Source organism: Schistocerca cancellata, chromosome 3, assembly GCF_023864275.1.
Source record: "Schistocerca cancellata isolate TAMUIC-IGC-003103 chromosome 3, iqSchCanc2.1, whole genome shotgun sequence".
In the NCBI taxonomy this organism is placed as follows: domain Eukaryota; kingdom Metazoa; phylum Arthropoda; class Insecta; order Orthoptera; family Acrididae; genus Schistocerca; species Schistocerca cancellata.
Window position 1 is genome coordinate 168,549,977 of NC_064628.1, and position 21,383 is coordinate 168,571,359.

Genomic DNA, 21,383 nt, shown 5'->3' on the forward strand with positions numbered 1-21,383 from the left:
TAACACACTTTCAAAATTTACCTCTAGTCACTAATGTCTTTGTAGTGGGTTTTACCAGGGGCAAGGTAAAGGTCAGCACAATGGCTGTGGTGTGGAACGGAAATCAAAGGAAGGAAATTTGCTCTTTAGCTAAATTGATCTTTGACGGCTTAACGGTAAGCCCGGAATCGCGAAAGTGGCGGAGAACCACCTCAAGATGATGTAAGTGCTGTTCGAAGGTTGTACTATAGACGAACACGTCATCTACATAATGATAGATTTAACTTTAAATCCCCAAAGACATTACCAAAGGTCTAGAAAGGCCGAATGGAATGCGGATCAATTCAAATAAATTCCAATATGTTCAAAATGCTGTAATCTGTTTCAAAAGCTCGTTCAACGGGATTTGATGGTAGACTTGATTAACGTCCCACACAGGAAGCAGCGAGCACCAGAAGACCATGTAAAACAGCGATGCAAGTCAGGTAAGGGGACTGACTCAAGAACAACCTTTTTATTTAATCCCCGAGTATTGATAACCGGTCGATACACTGATCCCTGGCGCTTGGGAACCAAAAAGATGGCCAAAAAGGAAGTAGTAGAACTGCTAATCACACCAAATGGGAACATCTGATCAATAACTGCCGCAAGATCTTCATTTTAAGTGGTGACAGTCGATAAGGCGAATCACGCACCGGAATGTCATCGGTAAGACGAATCCAATATTTGATTCTATCTGTGACGCCCAGTCTATCGGTTGATAAATCAGGGAATTTACCAGGAACCCGTAACAAGACCTGAGTCTGAGATTCCACAAGATGGTCCACCTGAAATTTACAATCTCGGCTCATGGTCGCTATAACCCCTGTTAGCGAGAATCACTGACAATTTAAATTGCCGTTGACGGCAAAACATAAAGGAAAACTGTCTATTGAAATAATTCGAAATTAGACCAGTATGCTGAATGCAGTCACACCCGAAAATAATTTTCTCACATAATTGTCTAGTGCCCACAAAGCGGAAAGGTGAAGGAAAACCCTGTGTGGAAATACTCACCTTGAAATGACCAACCAGAGCCAACATTTGCCCATTGGTAGTACCACACTCTTGCCGAAACGATTGCACAGCGGCAGGTTTGCAAATATTATGATTCTGGAGGTACCAATCATTATTGATGAATGAAAGACCGCTCCCGGAATCGATTAAAGCACATACCGGTTCACGGTTGAGTTCGGAGGAGACAAAAGGCAAAACGGCATTAACGGATACCCTGCTGCGGTAACAAGCTTTAATAGGCGATTTAACCGTCGAAACGCCTACTTCCATCTGGTGCAGGTGTTTGGACATTACTTTCATGCCACTGGTCGTCGGTTCACAAAATTACCAGGATCCCCGCAACAGACACAGCTTTTGATTTTAACACTCCTATCATTTCTGGAGGCGGGCACGTCGGACTGAATGCAAACACCCGTTACGCCTTCCCGTCGATAGTCGGCAAACACACACACAACCGATGCTCAGAACCATCTAGCCTACTCGATAAACGTGGCTGACTTCTCACATGATATTAGACGTGACCTCTCTATATGACACTAATAGCAGTCCGTATTGCATCAACATATTCCTGGAGAGTTTACTCGTCATTCTCTCCCTGAACACGAAGAAAATATCTATTAACCAACTAATTTTTAATCCGAGGAGAAACTTTGTTCCTAATGGTGTCCTTCCTTATTTCTTGCAGGGTTTCCTGTCTACGTAAGACTTCAGCAACATAAGATGCTAACCGCTCCCTGGCCCGAGGATATAGTAATCGCAAAATCACAAGACTGTGCTTCGGCCTGTTTTTCTAACCGAACTATCAGCCACAACACTTCCACGCTTCACGTTAAATCTTCAATATGTACCACCTTCAAACACTGTAGTAGGCGAATAATAGGATTAGGCAGTTCGGTAAAAGGTTCGGATACATATTCACCTCCACTGTGTCTAAAGGAAGAACTAGCAGAACCTAGTAGGCAAGTGTGGTCACGTTGTTCAACCGCCACTGCAGAACATTGAGATCTAATTGTAACTCCGTGACCTGATACAAGAGCTTTTCTAAAACAACGCCATCCTCCTAACTAATCTGTAATTGTTTCAAATAATGGAGCCAGTTTAGCAAATGACTAATCTGTGCTTGGATACTGTTCACCTATCACGACGGACGACTACCTTGCAAAATATCAATCGTATCACTCACATTCGAAAGAGCCCCAGAACAATAAGACAAGGCAGGACTTATCTCGTCAATTCGCTCCGTCTGCAACGGTCTGTCCAAAATATTCCGTGATCGCGCGGTAAGCTCCACAACCGTACCGGGCAAATGGTTCAAATGGTTCATGTGGCTCTGAGCACTATGGGACTTAACTTCTAAGGTCATCAGTCCCCTAGAACTTAGAACTACTTAAACCTAACTAACCTAATGACATCACACACATCCATGCCCCAGGCAGGATTCGAACCTGCGACCGTAGCGGTCGCGCGGTTCCAGACTGTAGCGCCTTTAACCGCTTGGCCACCACGGCCGGCCAACCGTACCGGTCGCCTACGCTCGTATTTGCAGTTCATAAATTAACTACTCATTTTCTAAAATAATAATAATAATAATAATAATAATAATCCCCGTGGAAGTCCGGGAAAAGAATAGGCCTCCGGTATGTTCTGCCACTCGTAAAAGGCGACGAAAAGAACAAACCACTAATAGGGCTAACCTCCCTTTTAGTGTGATTACTTGGTTCAGGACAGAACTAAAGAAGCCTCGGACAAGCGCCGTCATGGTCGGGGACGACGCTTGAACCCTATGCCCGCCCACAATGGTAACGACACTGCTAGCCAACTGGAGAATGATTTAAATCCAAATAGAGGTGTTTTGCATGATATGCTTCCTGCAACGACCCTAGAAGGAAAACAAAGACAGAGGATGAGATGGTCAGATGAAGTTAATCGACACCTCATGTTCTGTTATTACCAAGCAACAAACCTAGGAACCAACACAACTGGATACAGATCACAAGTATACACAACATTTATTACCAGATACCCAGAATTAAAATTTTTAACAGAACAACGACTAGCTGATCAGATCCGTGTAATAATCAAAAATAACAGGATACCCCAGCCAGAATTAGAAAACATCAAACAACAAGTACAACAAATACTAGAACAAAATAATATGCAATCAGAAGAAGAAGAAAATACAGTAATGGACTCAAACATCCCAGAGCAAACAAACAAAGAACAACACGCATCAATTAAACAATCAGAGGAAAACGACATCTTAAGACAGCCACCAGAACAAGCACAAATAGAACACGAAGTGACACAGATGTCAGATGTAGAAGAAAAATTTCAGCTTACATATATAGGATACAAAGACACAAATACAGACATTAGACCATTCTTGCATAGACCACCAAATAACCCACAAGTCGAAACAATAATAACAACTTTCAACACAATCATACACAACAAAATAAATGAAAATACAAGTATGGAAGAGTTACAACTACTGGTTTATGTAGGAGCACTCACTACACTAAATATACACACTAGGCAGAGATCAGAGCCAACCAACACACAGAAGAAACCCACAAAACCAGCATGGCAACACAGGCTACAGATCAGAATAGAAAAACTGAGAAAAGACATCGGACAGCTAACACAATTTATAAGAAATGAAATATCAGACAAAAAACGAAAAAGGTTAGGTAAAATCTCACAACAAGAAGCAATAGAGCAATTAGATGAAAAGAAGCAGAAATTACAAGCATTGGCCAAACGACTTAGAAGATACAAAAAAAGTGAATATAGAAGGAAACAAAACCAAACATTCAACACAAACCAAAAGAAATTTTACCAGACAATAGATAACACACACATTAAAATAGACAATCCACCAAACATAACAGACATGGAACACTTCTGGAGCAACATATGGTCAAACCCAGTAAAACATAACAGGCATGCACGGTGGATACAAGCAGAAACAGACTCATACAAGGTGATACCACAAATGCCTGAAGTGATAATTTTGCAACATGAAGTCACCTGAGCAATTAATTCTACGCACAATTGGAAAGCCCCTGGAAATGATAAAATAGCAAATTTCTGGCTAAAGAAGTTCACCTCAACACATTCACATCTAACTAAATTATTTAACAGTTACATTGCAGACCCATACACATTCCCTGATACACTTATACATGGAATAACCTATCAGAAACCTAAAGATCAAGCAGACACAGCAAACCCAGCTAAATATCGCCCCATAACATGCCTACCAACAATCTACAAAATATTAACTTCAGTCATTACACAGAAATTAATGACACATACAACACAGAACAAAATTATAAATGAAGAACAAAAAGGCTGCTGCAAAGGAGCACGAGGATGTAAAGAGCAACTGATAATAGATACAGAGGTGACATATCAAGTTAAAACTAAACAAAGGTCACTACACTACGCATACATTGATTACCAAAAAGCTTTTGATGTGTTACTACAGATATTGGAAATATACAAAGTAGATCCTAAATTGATATAGTTCCTAAACATAGTTATGAAAAACTGGAAAACCACACTTAATATCCAAACAAACTCTAATAATATCACATCACAGCCAACACAGATTAAGTGTGGAATATACCAAGGAGACTCATTAAGTCCTTTCTGGTTCTGTCTTGCTCTGAACCCACATCCAACATGCTAAATAATACAAATTATGGATATAATATTACTGGAACATACCCACACAAAATCACACATTTGCTATACATGGATGATCTAAAACTACTGGCAGCAACAACTCAACCAATTACTAAAGATAACAGAAGTATTAAGCAATGATATAAATATGGCTTTTGGAACAGACAAATGTAAGAAAAATAGCATAGTCAAGGGAAACCACACGAAACAAGAAGATTACATATTGAATAACCACAGTGACTCCATAGAAGCGATGGAAAAAACAGATGCCCATAAATATCTAGGATACAGACAAAAAATAGGAATAGATAATACAAATATTAAAGAAGAACTAAAAGAAAAATAAAGACAAAGACTAACAAAAATACTGAAAACAGAATTGACAGCAAGAGACGTGACAAAAGCTATAAATACTTATGTTATACCAATATTGACCTACTCATTTGGAGTAGTGAAATGGAGTAACACAGACCTAGAAGCACTCAATACACTTACACGTTCACAATGCCACAAATATAGAATACATCACATACATTCAGCAACAGAAAGATTCACATTAAGCATAAAGGAAGGAGGAAGGGGATTCATCGACATAAAAAACCTACATTATGGACAGGTAGACAATTTAAGAAAATTCTTTCTAGAACGAGCAGAAACTAGCAAAATACACGAAGCAGTCACTCATATAAATACATCGGCTACACCACTGCAATTTCATAACCACTTCTACAACCCTTTAGATCACATAACATCAACAGATACAAAGAAAGTAAATTGGAAAAAGAAAACACTACATGGCAAGCACCCGTATCATCTAACACAGCCACACATCGATCAAGACGCATCCAACACATGGCTAAGAAAAGGCAATATATACAGTGAGATGGAAGGATTCATGATTGCAATACAGGATCAAACAATAAACACCAGATATTACAGCAAGCATATTATTAAAGATCCCAATACCACAACAGATAAATGCAGACTTTGCAAAGAACAAATAGAAACGGTAGATCACATCACAAGTGGATGTACAATACTAGCAAATACAGAATACCCCAGAAGACATGACAATGTAGCAAAAATAATACATCAACAGCTTGCCTTACAACATAAACTTATAACACAACACGTTCCCACATACAAGTATGCACCACATAATGTACTGGAGAATGATGAATACAAATTATACTGGAACAGAATCATTATAACAGAAAAAACAACACCACATAACAAACCTGACATCATACTCACCAATAAAAAGAAGAAATTAACACAACTAATCGAAATATCCATACCCAATACAACAAATATACAAAAGAAACCAGGAGAAAAAATTGAAAAATACATCCAACTGGCTGAGGAAGTCAAGGACATGTGGCATCAGGATAAAGTTGACATTATACCAATTATACTATCAACCACAGGAGTCATACCACACAATATCCACCAGTACATCAATGCAATACAGCTACATCCAAACTTATATATACAACTACAGAAATCCGTAATTATTGATACATGTTCAATTACCCGAAAGTTCCTAAATGCAGTATAACATATACCGTACAGTTAAAAGGAAGTGACGCTTGATCAAGGTCCGCGTCACTTTCCATTTTTAACCAGACTTAACATATGAGAAAGTAAAGAAATAATAATAATAATAATCCAAGTCAACACATCCAACAATTGCATGAGACCAATTCCAGCGCCTGAACCTTCCTGCAACTTAATGACTAGACAGAATCGCAAGCATTTAACATAAAAACGCAAATACTTAACACTGGCATCATAAGACAACTGTGAATGATGTCAAAACTGCCCCCCTGCCCAGAGCATAACCACGTTCTGCTACCATTGACTCTGATTTTACCAGAGGCGAGGTAAAGGCCAGTACAAAGGCTGTAGTGTGGAAGGCTAACCCAAGGGTAAGACAACAGCAAAACTATTCACAGTTAAAACTTTTTAACAGAAAATTTATTTGACAATTGGAGAGCTAAATTTGATCTAGCAACCGTAACTAATTGCATGTATTTGTGATAGTGCAATCATAAGAAAGAGAAAATAAAAGTTTTTCCTCCGATCTCACTCAGCTTGAACAATCTCAGATATATTTAAAATAATGATCTCTTAAACAAGGATAAAAATAATGATCTCCTTACAGAAGGTAAATTTTTCTTAAACACATGTATAATAAATGGTTTTAATAAATCTCAAACAAATGTTCAGAACAATGGTATTATAAATAAAATGTTCGATTTAGGTACCTAGAAATTATTATGGCAATTAACATCTTGAAATACTACCAACTTCCTGGATTCGTGCCAGAACTTAAGAAGAACAAATACTGACGCTAAGAAAATGACATTAATTTTATAACATCAAGAATATCAACACAAATAAGACCGTTAGCCACTTCATTTCAGAAGTAATCACTTGTCAAGACACACAACTAGCTAAAATCGCAAACCCAAAATTCTACAACTGCCCGGTAGTAATTTACAGAGATTAAAAGGTGTTTAAATGAACTTCGTGCACTCGCACAGAATACAAGAAAATATTGCCAGCCAGACACTTAAATACAGTTCATTTGCCAAGTGTCAAGCAGATTAAGACAGGTGCCTTAACAGAATAATCTTAACACAACTATCGTCTACAAGACCAAAGCTCCAACGCTTTCTCCTTCGCCATAACAATATAGCAAATATGGTTATTGCATTGAGGGTTTCCTTCCTCCATCAACTGATAGGTGCACACCATTTGGACCGCCATAAACAAATTGAATTGCTTGCCCAATAAGACGGAGGGAAAGGTGACCAATTATGGGATCTGAGGAGTTGTGCACTAAACAGATTAAGTCTGTAACATTACTTGGGAGCACCAGTTGGCCACACCTACAGCTTGTATTGCTTAAATGGGCGCTTCGCCTATCAGCATTGAAACAAGGTTTAACTCCGTTATATGATAAGAATGAAATCTGAATGTACGAAGTTAGTGCCAGTCTGCACTAATAAGGGTCAGTATATGTTATTACAGCAAGAACGGCACGGCAAGGTAGCGTTTTCAGTTGTGAATACTGATTGACTAGCCCATGTAATTCAGCTGAGCAAGCTATACCACAAAATCACATGCAAACGTATGCTTGAGCGAATACACTTGTGACACTTTTAACAAGCGTACACAGTTCCAAACATAAAGCTCGATTCATGAGAAACATTCAGAACCAACTCATGATTTCAATCCGCCAGGTTGCAAACATTCGTTACACTCAGGTTCGTCTGAAGCGCAGCAAGGTTCATAGTTTTCAGTCGCCGGTATTAGTCTCATCAGGCACCGTATACGATTGTATCGATAGGCACAAGGACACCACTTCACAGATCCGCCGATCACCTCAGCGAAACACAATCGTAGGCGACAAAGGCAGTAGCAGCCAACCAACCGGCTGTGGGCAGGTCCTTGCATTCTGTGTGGACTCACAGCACTCCTCAAAACTCCCTCCCGCGACCTCCGTCCGCACGCATCTCGCAGTTCGCGTAGCAACCCCGACCAGTCGCAGCTAGTTTGTGTACACCAACTCTCGAAGTTCTCCCAAAGATCTTCTCTCCGGAAAAAAGCATCCTCTCGCATTGAGAGCCACGACTCAGTATATATTAAAAGCAATTATTTTGTTTCAGACCATTAGTCATACCGTAGCAGAACATGTTTTTCGAGGCAGAAACCAGGTAAAAAAATTACAATTCAAGAGAAAACTTCTGACTTTGTGAAAAGTGGGAGAGTTTCACAAATATCTGTCGGTTCAGTCCTATTCATGCTGCATTCAGGCGCATAATTCATTATTTCTGTTATTAATTAACTCTACACTAAGACTGCGTACCAACCATCGTCAGTCCATAAGTGCTGGCTTTACAGAGGAAAGCTAAAGGTGAATCCTAAAATTTATGACAGTGGCAGTGAAATTTTCAGCATCAGGCATCTTTATAAACGTAATTCTTCTTCATAGCTTTATTAAATTGAAAATCGTGAAATAGTTTCTATGTTTGCGCCGTTAGTACCATCCAAAACACTGACTTTTACATAGGCGCCATCAGAAGAAACTGTTATGGAAATCTATACGAATAGCAGAAACAAGAAACTAACCATTAGAACACGCCAAAGTTCATTATTGTTAAACATTGTGCCGATGTTAAGCCTAACTTGAGACACTGTGAGTCCAATTTACTGTTCTTTGTAGAGTTTATTACCTACGCATTTATTCGAGGTTGGTAGTACACCTATTCTCATACCGGTGGCAAATTACAAGTTCTGGCTAGTTTAAAGTGATTCACTTTTACCCTTTTCATAATTATTCTTAACTTTTCAGAATTACTGTGTAAGGTGTCTCAGTTTCTTGTTGACGTTTAACTGATGTATCGCCAGGAATAGTGATAATGATCGAAGTTATTAACTGAGGTTGGGCAAGTAACGAATGTCGTAGGGAGTAAACGTAGCGAGTGTGTGCGCGCAATTGAGTCAGAAATTAAAAAAAAATATTAATCATATAATGTAGGCTTTCACAGCTGGCGTCTTTCTCATTAATTCTGATGAGCTGAGAGGCCGTGATCAACGTATAAAACTGCGTCCTAATGTTTCGCCTACAACTGCGGGAGGCATCTTCCGAGGTAAAGCGGTTACTGCTCGAGAGGCTCTCGCATTTATAGAAAGCATATAGGGCACCACCGTAAGTCACGTAATGCCCATTGTATGACTATCTCGGGATGGTATCGTCATTATCAACCAAAAATAATCAATTGTCATTCTGTTGGCGCGAAGTCGACACCCATATTTTATCTAACTTCAAAACCATCTTCTTTTCTGTTAAAATTATCATGGTGTTTATGAATCTCTATGACTTCTCTATATTACATGTGTGCATAATAATGCGATGTCCTTGCTAAAACCTTTTTCTCACTGAATTTTATTTCATGGTTATCATCTCTTCTTTCTCCTCGGACGATGAAAAACAGTTCTGCAGAACAGAAACTTATCCATCCGAAATATATGGCCTACCAAACGCGCATAAGCCAAATGTTCATCTGAGACCGACTGTGAGTGCCGTAGGATCTCTCACTCCTGAAGTGGCCTCATGTCTCCTTATCGCAGCAGTATGTTTGTAGAAGTGACGGTTTCATTAAAAACTCTGTGCATTTTATTTCAAACCAATGGAGATTAACGTGAGCCCTAGTGATATTCTTGTCAGCTTTGATGTAGTGTCCCTGTTTACTATGGTTCCTCTAAACGAAGCTATCTCAAGCATAGCAGATATTTTTCCGACTGACATAGTGGTTTTATTTAGACATTGCGTTACCCGAACAAATCGACGGCTGGCTATTGGCTTAGTTCAGCTTTTTCCAGCTTTCTCTGGATGTATCTGTAACAAACGGGTGGACGGGACTTTGGGCCACAAGGTATACAGAAAGGACACACACACTGATCGACGCTTCCACAGGGAATCAAACCATCATCTAGAGGAAAAAGAGGCGTCATTAAAACATGGTGAACAGAGGCAACAAAATCTGCAAACCATTTTATTTGCAAGATGAATGAATTACTTATTACCAGCCTTCAAGAAAAATGAATACGCTAGTAAGGAGAGTGATCGGGCACTCTATCAAAGAAGAGAAGCCGGAAGCTCTCAGCAATAACGACCGCACCTAGAAAAGTCTTTCTACCATTCATTAATAACATTAATGATAGCATCGGTAAATTTTTGGCCGACTATGGGGTCTAAACGATTTTTAGGCCGACCAAGAAGATTAATGAATACTTAAGAACAGCAAAAGATGCACAGTATCCCCTAGCAACACACGGGGTATATAGAATTCCGTGTAGTTGCCGACAAGTGTATACTGAAAGTACGAAAAGAAGTGTCAATACCACCAAAGGCAAACATAAAAAGAACAGCTGCTTAAGATATATCGAAAAAGGATTCAAATGGCTGTGAGCACTATGGGACTTAACAGCTGTGGTCATCAGTCCCCTAAAACTTAGAACTACTTAAACCTAACTAACCTAAGGACATCACACACATCCATGCCCGAGGCAGGATTCGAACCTGCGACCGTAGCAGTCGGGTGGTTCCTGACTGAAGCGCCTAGAACCGCTCGGCCATCGCGGCTGGCTTGGGACATATCGAAAGATCGGCCGTAGGAGAACATGTTTTTCGAGACGGAAACCACCGCAAATTTTCAGAAACTTCTTCCTCAAATTATGGGTTATGTTAGATACTAATAGACTTACCTTGGCCAGGAATGTCCTTTTTACCAGTGCTACTCTGCTTTTGATTCCTCTTGCTGCGTCTGCCATTAGATATTTTACTGCCTAGGTAGAAGAGTTCCTTAACTTCAACTATTTCGTGACATCAATCCTGATGTTAAATTTTTCTCATTTCTGCCACTTCTCATTATATTCGCTTACCTTCGATTTTCTTTCAGTCGATATTCTGCACTCATTAGAATCTTCATACAACTCAGCAAACCTTGTAAATCTTTTTCACTTCCACTCAGTATAGCAATGTCATCAGCGAATCGTATCATTGATATCTTTTCACCTTGAATTTTAAGCCTACTCCTGAACCTTTCTTTTATTTCCATCATTGCTTCTTCGATATACTGATTGAACAGTAAGGACGAAGGGCTACATCCCTGTCTTGCACTCTTTTAAATCCGAGCACTTGGTTCTTGGTCGTCCACTCTTATTATTCCCTCTTAGCACTTGTACATATTGTATTTTATCCGTCTCTCCCAAAAGCTTAACCCTATTTTTCTCACTATTCCGAACATCTTGCACCATTTTACATTATCGAACGCTTTTTCCAGATCAACAAATCCTATGAACGTGTCTTGATTTTTCTTTAGTCTTACGTCCATATCTGGCGCAACGTCAGAATTGCCTCTCTGGTGCCCTTGCCATTTCTAAATCCAAACTGATCGTCATTTAACACATCCTTAATTTTCTTTTCCATTCTTCTGTACATTATTCTTGTGAGCAACGTGGGTTTATGAGCTGTTAGGCTGATTGTGCTATAATTGTGGCACTTGTCATCCCTTGCAGTCTTCGGAATTCTCTGGATGATATTTTTCCGAAAGTCAAATGCTATGTCTTCAGATTCATACATTCTACACTAACGTAATAGTCGTTTTGTTGCCACTTCTCGCAATGATTTCAGAAATCCTTATGGAATGGTATCTATCCCTTCTGTTTTAATTGACGTTAAATAGAATTCTGATTCTAAAGCTGTATCCCCCTTCTCTTCTAAATCGATTCCTGTTTCTTCTCCATCACACCAGGGAAATCTTCCCCTCCATAGAGGCCTTCTGTGTACTCTTTCCACCTATCCGCTCCCTCCTCTGCATTTAACAGTGGAATTGTCGTTGCACTCTTAATGTTGTTACGATTGCTTTTAATTTCACAAAAGTTTTTTTTTGTTTTTTTTTTTTATGTTTGAGGAATTAGTCCTTCTGACAATTATTTATTTTTCTAATTCTTCACATTTTACATGCAGCCATTTCATATCAGCTTCCCCGCACTTCCTCTTACTTCGTTCTTCAATGACTTGTACACTCCTGGAAATGGAAAAAAGAACACATTGACACCGGTGTGTCAGACCCACCATACTTGCTCCGGACACTGCGAGAGGGCTGTACAAGCAATGATCACACGCACGGCACAGCGGACACACCAGGAACCGCGGTGTTGGCCGTCGAATGGCGCTAGCTGCGCAGCATTTGTGCACCGCCGCCGTCAGTGTCAGCCAGTTTGCCGTGGCATACGGAGCTCCATCGCAGTCTTTAACACTGGTAGCATGCCGCGACAGCGTGGACGTGAACCGTATGTGCAGTTGACGGACTTTGAGCGAGGGCGTATAGTGGGCATGCGGGAGGCCGGGTGGACGTACCGCCGAATTGCTCAACACGTGGGGCGTGAGGTCTCCACAGTACATCGATGTTGTCGCCAGTGGTCGGCGGAAGGTGCACGTGCCCGTCGACCTGGGACCGGACCGCAGCGACGCACGGATGCGCCAAGACCGTAGGATCCTACGCAGTGCCGTAGGGGACCGCACCGCCACTTCCCAGCAAATTAGGGACACTGTTGCTCCTGGGGTATCGGCGAGGACCATTCGCAACCGTCTCCATGAAGCTGGGCTACGGTCCCGCACACCGTTAGGCCGTCTTCCGCTCACGCCCCAACATCGTGCAGCCCGCCTCCAGTGGTGTCGCGACAGGCATGAATGGAGGGACGAATGGAGACGTGTCGTCTTCAGCGATGAGAGTCGCTTCTGCCTTGGTGCCAATGATGGTCGTATGCGTGTTTGGCGCCGTGCAGGTGAGCGCCACAATCAGGACTGCATACGACCGAGGCACACAGGGCCAACACCCGGCATCATGGTGTGGGGAGCGATCTCCTACACTGGCCGTACATCACTGGTGATCGTCGAGGGGACACTGAATAGTGCACGGTACATCCAAACCGTCATCGAACCCATCGTTCTACCATTCCTAGACCGGCAAGGGAACTTGCTGTTCCAACAGGACAATGCACGTCCGCATGTATCCCGTGCCACCCAACGTGCTCTAGAAGGTGTAAGTCAACTACCCTGGCCAGCAAGATCTCCGGATCTGTCCCCCATTGAGCATGTTTGGGACTGGATGAAGCGTCGTCTCACGCGGTCTGCACGTCCAGCACGAACGCTGGTCCAACTGAGGCGCCAGGTGGAAATGGCATGGCAAGCCGTTCCACAGGACTACATCCAGCATCTCTACGATCGTCTCCATGGGAGAATAGCAGCCTGCATTGCTGCGAAAGGTGGATATACACTGTACTAGTGCCGACATTGTGCATGCTCTGTTGCCTGTGTCTATGTGCCTGTGGTTCTGTCAGTGTGATCATGTGATGTATCTGACCCCAGGAATGTGTCAATAAAGTTTCCCCTTCCTGGGACAATGAATTCACGGTGTTCTTATTTCAATTTCCAGGAGTGTATTTTTGAATTTCTGAATTTCCGTGAATATTTTTGTACTTCTTCTCTCATCGATTAGCTGAAGTATTTGTTACGTTACCCACGGTTTCTTCGCAGTTACCTTCTTTGTACATAGGTTTTTCTTTCCAGTTTCTGTGATTACCTTTTTCGAGATATCCATGACTCTTGAACTGTACTGCCTGCTGAGCAATTTTTTATTGTTGTATCTATCCTGAGAGAACTTTCAGCGTATCCCGTCTTTGCTTGGCACTTCCCTATCCCGCTTCTTTGCATATTGATTCTTCCCGACTAATCTCTTAAACCGGTCTAAGGCGCTGCATTCATGGACTGTGCGGCTGGTGCCTGCGGAGGTTCGAGTCCTCCCTCGGGCATGGATGTGCGTGCTTGTCCTTAGGATAATTTAGGTTAAGTAGTGTGTAAGCTTAGGGACTGATGACCTTAGCAGTTAAGTCCCACACGATGTCACACACATTTCAACATTTTTTGTGTCTCTTAAACTACAGCCTACTCCTCATCACCATTACATTGTGGAGTCTACATCTGTCTTGTGTACATCTTGGAATCCAGTATCTGATGTCCGAATCTCTGTCTGACTCTGTTATAATATAACCGAAATCTTCCGTATCATCCGGTCTTTTCTAATTATACCTCCTTCTCTTGTTGTTTCTTGAACTCAGTATCTTCTACTACTAGCTGAAAATTATTACAGAACTCAGTTAGCCTCTCCCCTCTCTCATATCTTGTCCCAAGCCCATATTCTCCTATAACCATTTTTTATGCTCTTTCCCCTACAATTGCATTTCATTCCCCAATGATTATTAGATTTTTATCTCCCTTTACGTACTGTATTACGCTTTCAGTATCCTCAAATACTTTCTCCATCGCTTCATCTTCAACTTGCGATATCAGCATGTGTGCCTGAACTATCGTTGTCCATACTGGTTTGCTGTCGATTCTGATAAGAAGCCTCTCAATGAACTGTTAACAGTAACACACCCTCAGCCCTGCCTTTCATTTCGTCACGAATCCTTTTCCCGTTATACCATTTTCTGTTGCTGTTGGTATTACCCTATACTCATCTGACCAGAAATCCTTGTCTTCTTTCCATTCCATTTCACTGACCACTACTATGTCTAGATTGAGCCTTTGCATTTCCTACTTGTCTTCTTTCCATTCCATTTCACTGACCACTACTATATCTAGATTGAGCCTTTGCATTTCCTTTTTCAGATTTTCTAACTTCCCTAGCACGATCGAGTTTCTGATGTTCGATGACCTGACTCGTAGAACGTTATCCTTTCGTTGGTTGGTCATGCTTTTTCTCATGGTCACCTCCCCATTGGCAGTCCCCTCCCGAAGATTCGAAGGGGAGGCTATTCCGAAATCCTCTGCCAATGGAAACATCATCATGGCACTTTTTCAATTGCAGACCACATGTCGTGTGCATAAACATTATGTATCTTTAACACAGTGGTTTCCATTGCGCCGGCCGGTGTGGTCGAGCGGTTCTAGGCGCTTCAGTCTGGAACCGCGCGACCGCTACGGTGGCAGGTTCAAATCCTGCCTCGGGCATGGATGTGTGTGATGTCCTTAGGTTAGTTAGGCTTAAGTAGTTCTAAGTTCTAGGGGACTGATGACCTCAGATGTTAAGTCCCATAATGCTCAGAGCCATTTTTGGCTTCTATTGCCTTCTACATCCTTATGCCGTTGATCATTGCTGATTCTTCTGCCTTTAGGGGCAGTTTCTCACCCCAAGGACAAGCTAGTGACCTGTACCTCTGTCTGCTCCTCCGCCTTATTTCACAAGACCTTTGGCAGGACGGTGTGACTTCTTGTGCCAGAAGCCTTCGGCCTCCAATGCTGATTATTAATCAAAATCTAATCAGTGGTGGATTTGAAACTAGGGACCCAGGACGTTTTGATTACTTATCAAGAACGCTACCGCTATAACACGGGTACAACAGAGATACGTGAATACCATAATAACTTTAACAGACAATAAGAAGTTTTGAAGTTAGATGAAATATGTATGTTGACTTTGCACCAACAATTGATTCTTTATAAACGAGTGTACAGTTAGTTATGCAGTCGGCATTATGTGAGTTATGGTGCTTCTCTAAGTGTGCTCTATAAATGCGAGAGTCCGTGAAGCCTATGTAGAAGCAGTAGCTGTTTTACCTCTGAAGACTTCTCCCGCAGTCGGAGACAAAACGTTAGGCAGCAGTTTTATACAACACGGAAGTATTTAAAGAGTAAATCAAAAGTGTTAGCATTACATTATAGTCAGTGGCAGAACAGCACGTGAATTCTGTTAAGTGAAGCAACACAGTAATAAAGGTGATGGATACACCAAATTGTCAAATTCATATCTAAGTACAAATAAAGGTAATGGCTTCACCAAAGTATCAAATTAATAACGAAATATAACGAATTTTTCAGCAGTTCTTCACATTTAAGAATGACTAGATGGGAAGCTGATGGTCTGTACAGAGTTGAACAAGGTGTGACACCACTCACAAAAAGCATTTCCCATAGGATTATAATCGATTCCACTCTACTGTTATTTAACGTGCAGCATTTTCATCCGTGTTATCGTAAACACTTCAAAGACTAGCAGGCACGTCTGAATGCAATTCCAGATTTAAAAATTGAAGTATAAATATTCTGTGACAGAGTGACCTTCTATGTTTCAGGTGTGGCCCATGCGGACGATTTATTTTACTTATTTTCGAACAACCCTTACTATCCAACATCTGGTGACATGCCCGAGAAAGATTATGAAGTCGTTAAAGCCATGACAAAGCTCTGGACAAACTTCGCTAAAACCGGGTGAGTACGTATCAGACGCAATAAATAAAATTTATCAAAAGGATATATCGTTCCAACAGAGTGTGTTTCATCTTGAAATTGGCTGTCAGAGCGACTATACATAATGTAATGTACATGCTCCATATTTCTTACAGTGGTTATTCAGAACAACAAACTTCGGTTTACCTCGCGACTGACAGTGGGAAACTGCGTGTTTGGACTTTGAACGTTTGCTGTTAACTTTCGTGAATCAATGTGCTGTCAGAATGCCATACCGACGTATGACCTTTGCCTAAGGCAGCCTTCGGCCATGAAATCCAATAAAAGAATGTAGCACCGAATGTAATAAGACTTATTAAAATGTGTGTCCGAGTTTGAACCTCGTTGGCTGCGGTCGTTCCTAGTAAGGCGGTCACACACCAGTGGCACTCACAAAGTATTATTCTGCTATTTCCTGGAAATAGCTTCACTGGTGGGTCATAAATGCGTGATGGAAAAAATTCTTCAACCCAAACTGGCTAAGATTTCCTAACAAATTGTTTATTTCATATATGTTCAAATGCGATGAGTGTAACGACTTATTGAACTGCGACTCCTTCAAGAACTTACACAGTTTTGAACATCACACTGCTGTTCATATCTAGCAACCACGAACCTATTGAGGGAAACATATTTTCTTGAACTCTTATAGGTATTTTGCAAGTCTCCAGAGTTTTAAGAAATGTTTCAAAAAAGTTTTGTAGTGACTAATGAGCTGAACATCTCCAGCGCAGGTCATGCCTGCATTTGCTTATACAGTAGACTAACTATGAAAAATGTCCACTGGCCTTGTGTAGCTGTCATTCTGCAGTTAAAAAACTCACAGACTGTATTTATTGTATATATTACTGCTAAGTGTACATCTTAACTCAACAAGACATCGGTAAAGATTACAACAAACAACTTTTCAAATCAGGCATGTGTATGAAGAACTGTAAACGAGTTTATAAAAATTACACCCAAATGTACGAGTAGTATAGACCCCGCACAATTGAACGTAATATGAAGACAGTATGAGTTTCTCAGATCCTTACCTAATTTTTCCTTGTGGATGAGTAACTGTAATTTATTTCTTGATATGTGTTTACTTTTCACGTAAATCTGTCTTGAGCTGTAAGACTGGATATAGGCATAAACTTACTTAATAACTAATTTAATGCTATTTTAATATTTTATTGCGTGTTCGCAAAAAGACCGTAGTAGTATCCTCTGTAATGTACTGCATTCTAATTAAACTTTTCTGGCACATGTTTTCGTGTTCGACGTTTTACACGCGCTAATACCTAATTAAAAATTATTTAAATTGTTTATCATTTGAAATTCGCGATTCATCTGAGTCCATCCCTCTGATAATGTGAATTTTGATGTACATACCTTTGTTTCGTTTAGACTACTACTATCTTGTTCCGCTTACCTCATAAATCCTTCAGAATTTTTCTAATACTTTTTCGTATTTATACATACTTTCGAGAACTTGTTTATTTACGCAAATGTGTTTAAGAATTAGTTGTGTGTTAAATGTATGGGATTGAAATCGACGATACACAACCGATGCCTCAGATATCTCAACGAGTCAAGTCAACAAATTAGGTTGTGAAGTGCCACACCAATAGTGGTCAATAAATCCGCTGGTGTTCTCGTAAGCTATCCTTACATGTTGACACAATAAAATAATGAACCTGCAAGCTTGCATCCTAAACTTTGTCAGCCACATCCTATAGATGACCAACAGGTACAGAACTATATTGCATGGAGTTTATGGGTTAAAATGAGATTCGACCTGCAGGAGAAAGCCAAAGTTGAGAATACATTTACTACAAGTAGTAACTCAAGCAATAGCTTTAGTAGTTGACATCACATGAATGTAAACATAATTTCCACTATTAAAAAGTTTGCACTGAATATTAGTGATTATCTGGCAACAGCAGTCACTGTTCTCCCTCCGTACCATTTGTACTCCCCAAACTAACCTCGGATATCAAATTAACGATCCCTTTATGCCACAGAAACTGTCCTAACGACCTAACCTTCTTGTACTCAAGTTGTACCGTTAATTTCTTTTCCCTCAGCTCCATACAGTGACTCTTTATTAATTATTCTCTCTACCCATTACTATTCAACTATCTTCTGTAATCCCTCATTTCTAAAGCTTCTTTATTTCTCCAGAATGAAGCTTTCACTCTGCAACTGAGTGTGCGCTGATGTGAAACTTCATGGAAGATTAAAACTGTGTGCCGGACCAAGACTCGAACTCGGGACCTTTGCTCTACCATCTGAGCTACCCAAGCACGACTCACGACCACTCCTGACAGATTCACTTCCACCAGTACCTCGTCGCCTACCTTCCAGACTTCACAGAAGCTCTCCTGCGAAACTTGCACACAGTTTTAATGCGCCAGGAAGTAACGGCTGCTGATACCTTTTAGAGACTATAAGTGGTCTGTCCACTATCAGTATCGTTTACGTTTGCAAGTTATTTATCCCACAGTGGCATGGTCTGTGGCCCTTTGGGAGAGGAGAGGGGGTGTGGGGGAGGGGGTAGAGAATTTTTTGCTATACAAGCAATTACTAATGAGCGGGTAAAGAAAACACTTGTGTTCTTGATCAACACTTTCTGTAATGTAAGCTTCGATCCATTTCATGTGTGGCAAAGATAATTCTTGAAATATGACACTTCGTTTTGTTTTTCACATTTCCTAAATTATTATTATTCTGATGATTTTTCTCTGATACTAACTGAACAGTGGTGTCGCCCTGAAGAGTCTTTTCAATAAGTATCATGATAATCTTCTTCGAGTGAAGTGAGTCATATTTTTACAACGTGATGGTTAACAGATTGTGTGGGTTACATCTGATTGATCAGGTGCGTGCCTTTATAAATGTGGTGGAGGGGAATGTGTTTGGACAGGGGGCAGGCTGGTGGAACAATTCTTTTCCGTGCCTCAAGACACAATTATGACTCTGAGCAGAAATAATTTCGACTCAAGGACATACGTTCATCTTTTATATACCAAAGTAAACGTGTGTTTACTAAACATCACGCGCTTTCATTACTATTTACTGATTTTACGTCTGGAATTTCGTGGGGAGCGAATATTTTTCTTAATTTATTGCAAAAAATTGAAATTGATTTCGTGCAATATATGTTAATGACATCATCAAATGGCAGTGCGCTCATTTAAAAATTTAGAAACAATTTCTATGCCGTGTGAGTGGGGACTCTGTGATCAACGAGATAGGCAAATAAAAGTAACGGTGCATGTGGATAACCACGACAATTATAATCAACACGAATTACACGTTATGCTGCATTAAAAGAAATTCGTTAGGTAGCTCCATGCTAAGATCTAGGCAAGCAGTGAAGGCAGTGTACTCAAGTATTGAAGGACGCCATGTTCGGAGACCTCACTACTGGCCACCATATTATCTATTAATATGCTGTATTCCAAAGTAATGTGAAGCGTTCGCCCGATTCTCCATCGGAAAGGGAGCAACAGGGTCATAATCGATAAAGGAGCACTTCTTTCAGCAGTAAGACCTCTTGTCTGATGATACGTTGCTTAAATACGATTCTTTTATCTGGTTAAATAACCTGATAGAATCCGTGTAGTTTGTAGAGAAAATCTTCACACTCTTTAAATCGTTATTATGTTTCGATGTTGTCTCACAGCACTTGGAAGTAGGACTTAGTGAACTGGAGATAAAAACATCAAGAATCCGACCTCAGTAACTGGATTGTGTAACGATGAATCCGTATAGTACTACAGTGAAAACAAAAAAAGTCATTTTTCAATATTTTATTGACTTATTATAGTTTTGACATTACTGTAGTTTCCTGAAACTGTTCCTGTACATTTCACTATACTTATATGATACACCTTCGAACCACCCTCTACTATAAAACATTATTTACCAATGAAGCTCTTTCAAACTTTTCAGAAATCCCACGCCGGACAGCGACCCTGTGCACTGGCCCCGGGTAACTTCAGATGATGGGTTGGAGTACCTGGATATAGGAGAACAGCTGGAAGCGAAGAAAGGTCTCTTCCAGGAGCGGATAGATTTCTGGAGGTCGCTGCCTCTCCGGGAGACGAAACGATCGAGTCCTGTCAAGGAAGAACTCTAACGTTGGTTCAAATGGGCATTATGTATTAATGTTTATTGAAGAAACTACGAAACATTTCGGTTCACATAACACTAAATGCGATATTCAGCGATTGTGAATCAGGTTCTACTATCTGAAAAAAATAAGTGTAATGAACGAAAACGTTCATGGAAGTGTATTCAAAGTATTTGTATTCTTTTTAAGTATTACGTTCCACTCTGAGTGTACAAGGCACTGTTGCGTATATAAGTTTTTAGTTGTGGAAGAGTTTGTGATTATGTACCAAAAGAAAATAAACGGTTTCGAAGCTGTCACTTTTTAAGTTTGTTAGAACGCTTGAATAATGGTACAGCTTGTATCTAGTAGATGTGAGTTGTATTGGTGACTCTGGATTAGTTTGTTCACTTTTGTGACGAAGCTCTATGACGTAAAACAAGTGACCAGCGCAATGCCCTTTCCTCCCACCCTCCCCTCCTTTTCCTCTCCCCCGCCACTCACTTCTCCTCTATGTGAGTTGGCTTCCACCTCCGCTCACTAAATAAGTGCTCAAGCTGTTTAATAACTGTACTGTATTGGTTTTGGGACAAGAGCAGCTAAAGACGTGGACCGATCGAACTTTTGAAATGTAAATTTCTTCTCACAGTCTGGTAATCGCTCTGTGCAATGTAAGTAGTCTAACGTCTATGAATT

The 21,383-nt window shown here is 40.6% G+C and overlaps 1 protein-coding gene across 1 annotated transcript in view; it reads left to right on the top strand.

Annotated features, from left to right (window-relative positions):
• Window positions 1–21,007, top strand: part of LOC126174796 (juvenile hormone esterase-like) — a 110,455-nt gene extending 89,448 nt beyond the window's left edge. Inside the window, exons 9-10 of the mRNA XM_049921167.1 lie at window positions 16,435–16,570; window positions 20,528–21,007. Of these exons, the coding sequence (XP_049777124.1) occupies window positions 16,435–16,570; window positions 20,528–20,714 (323 nt within the window). The 3' untranslated portion in view covers window positions 20,715–21,007. The remainder of the gene's footprint in view (window positions 1–16,434; window positions 16,571–20,527) is intronic.
• The last annotated feature ends 376 nt before the right edge of the window (window positions 21,008–21,383 follow it).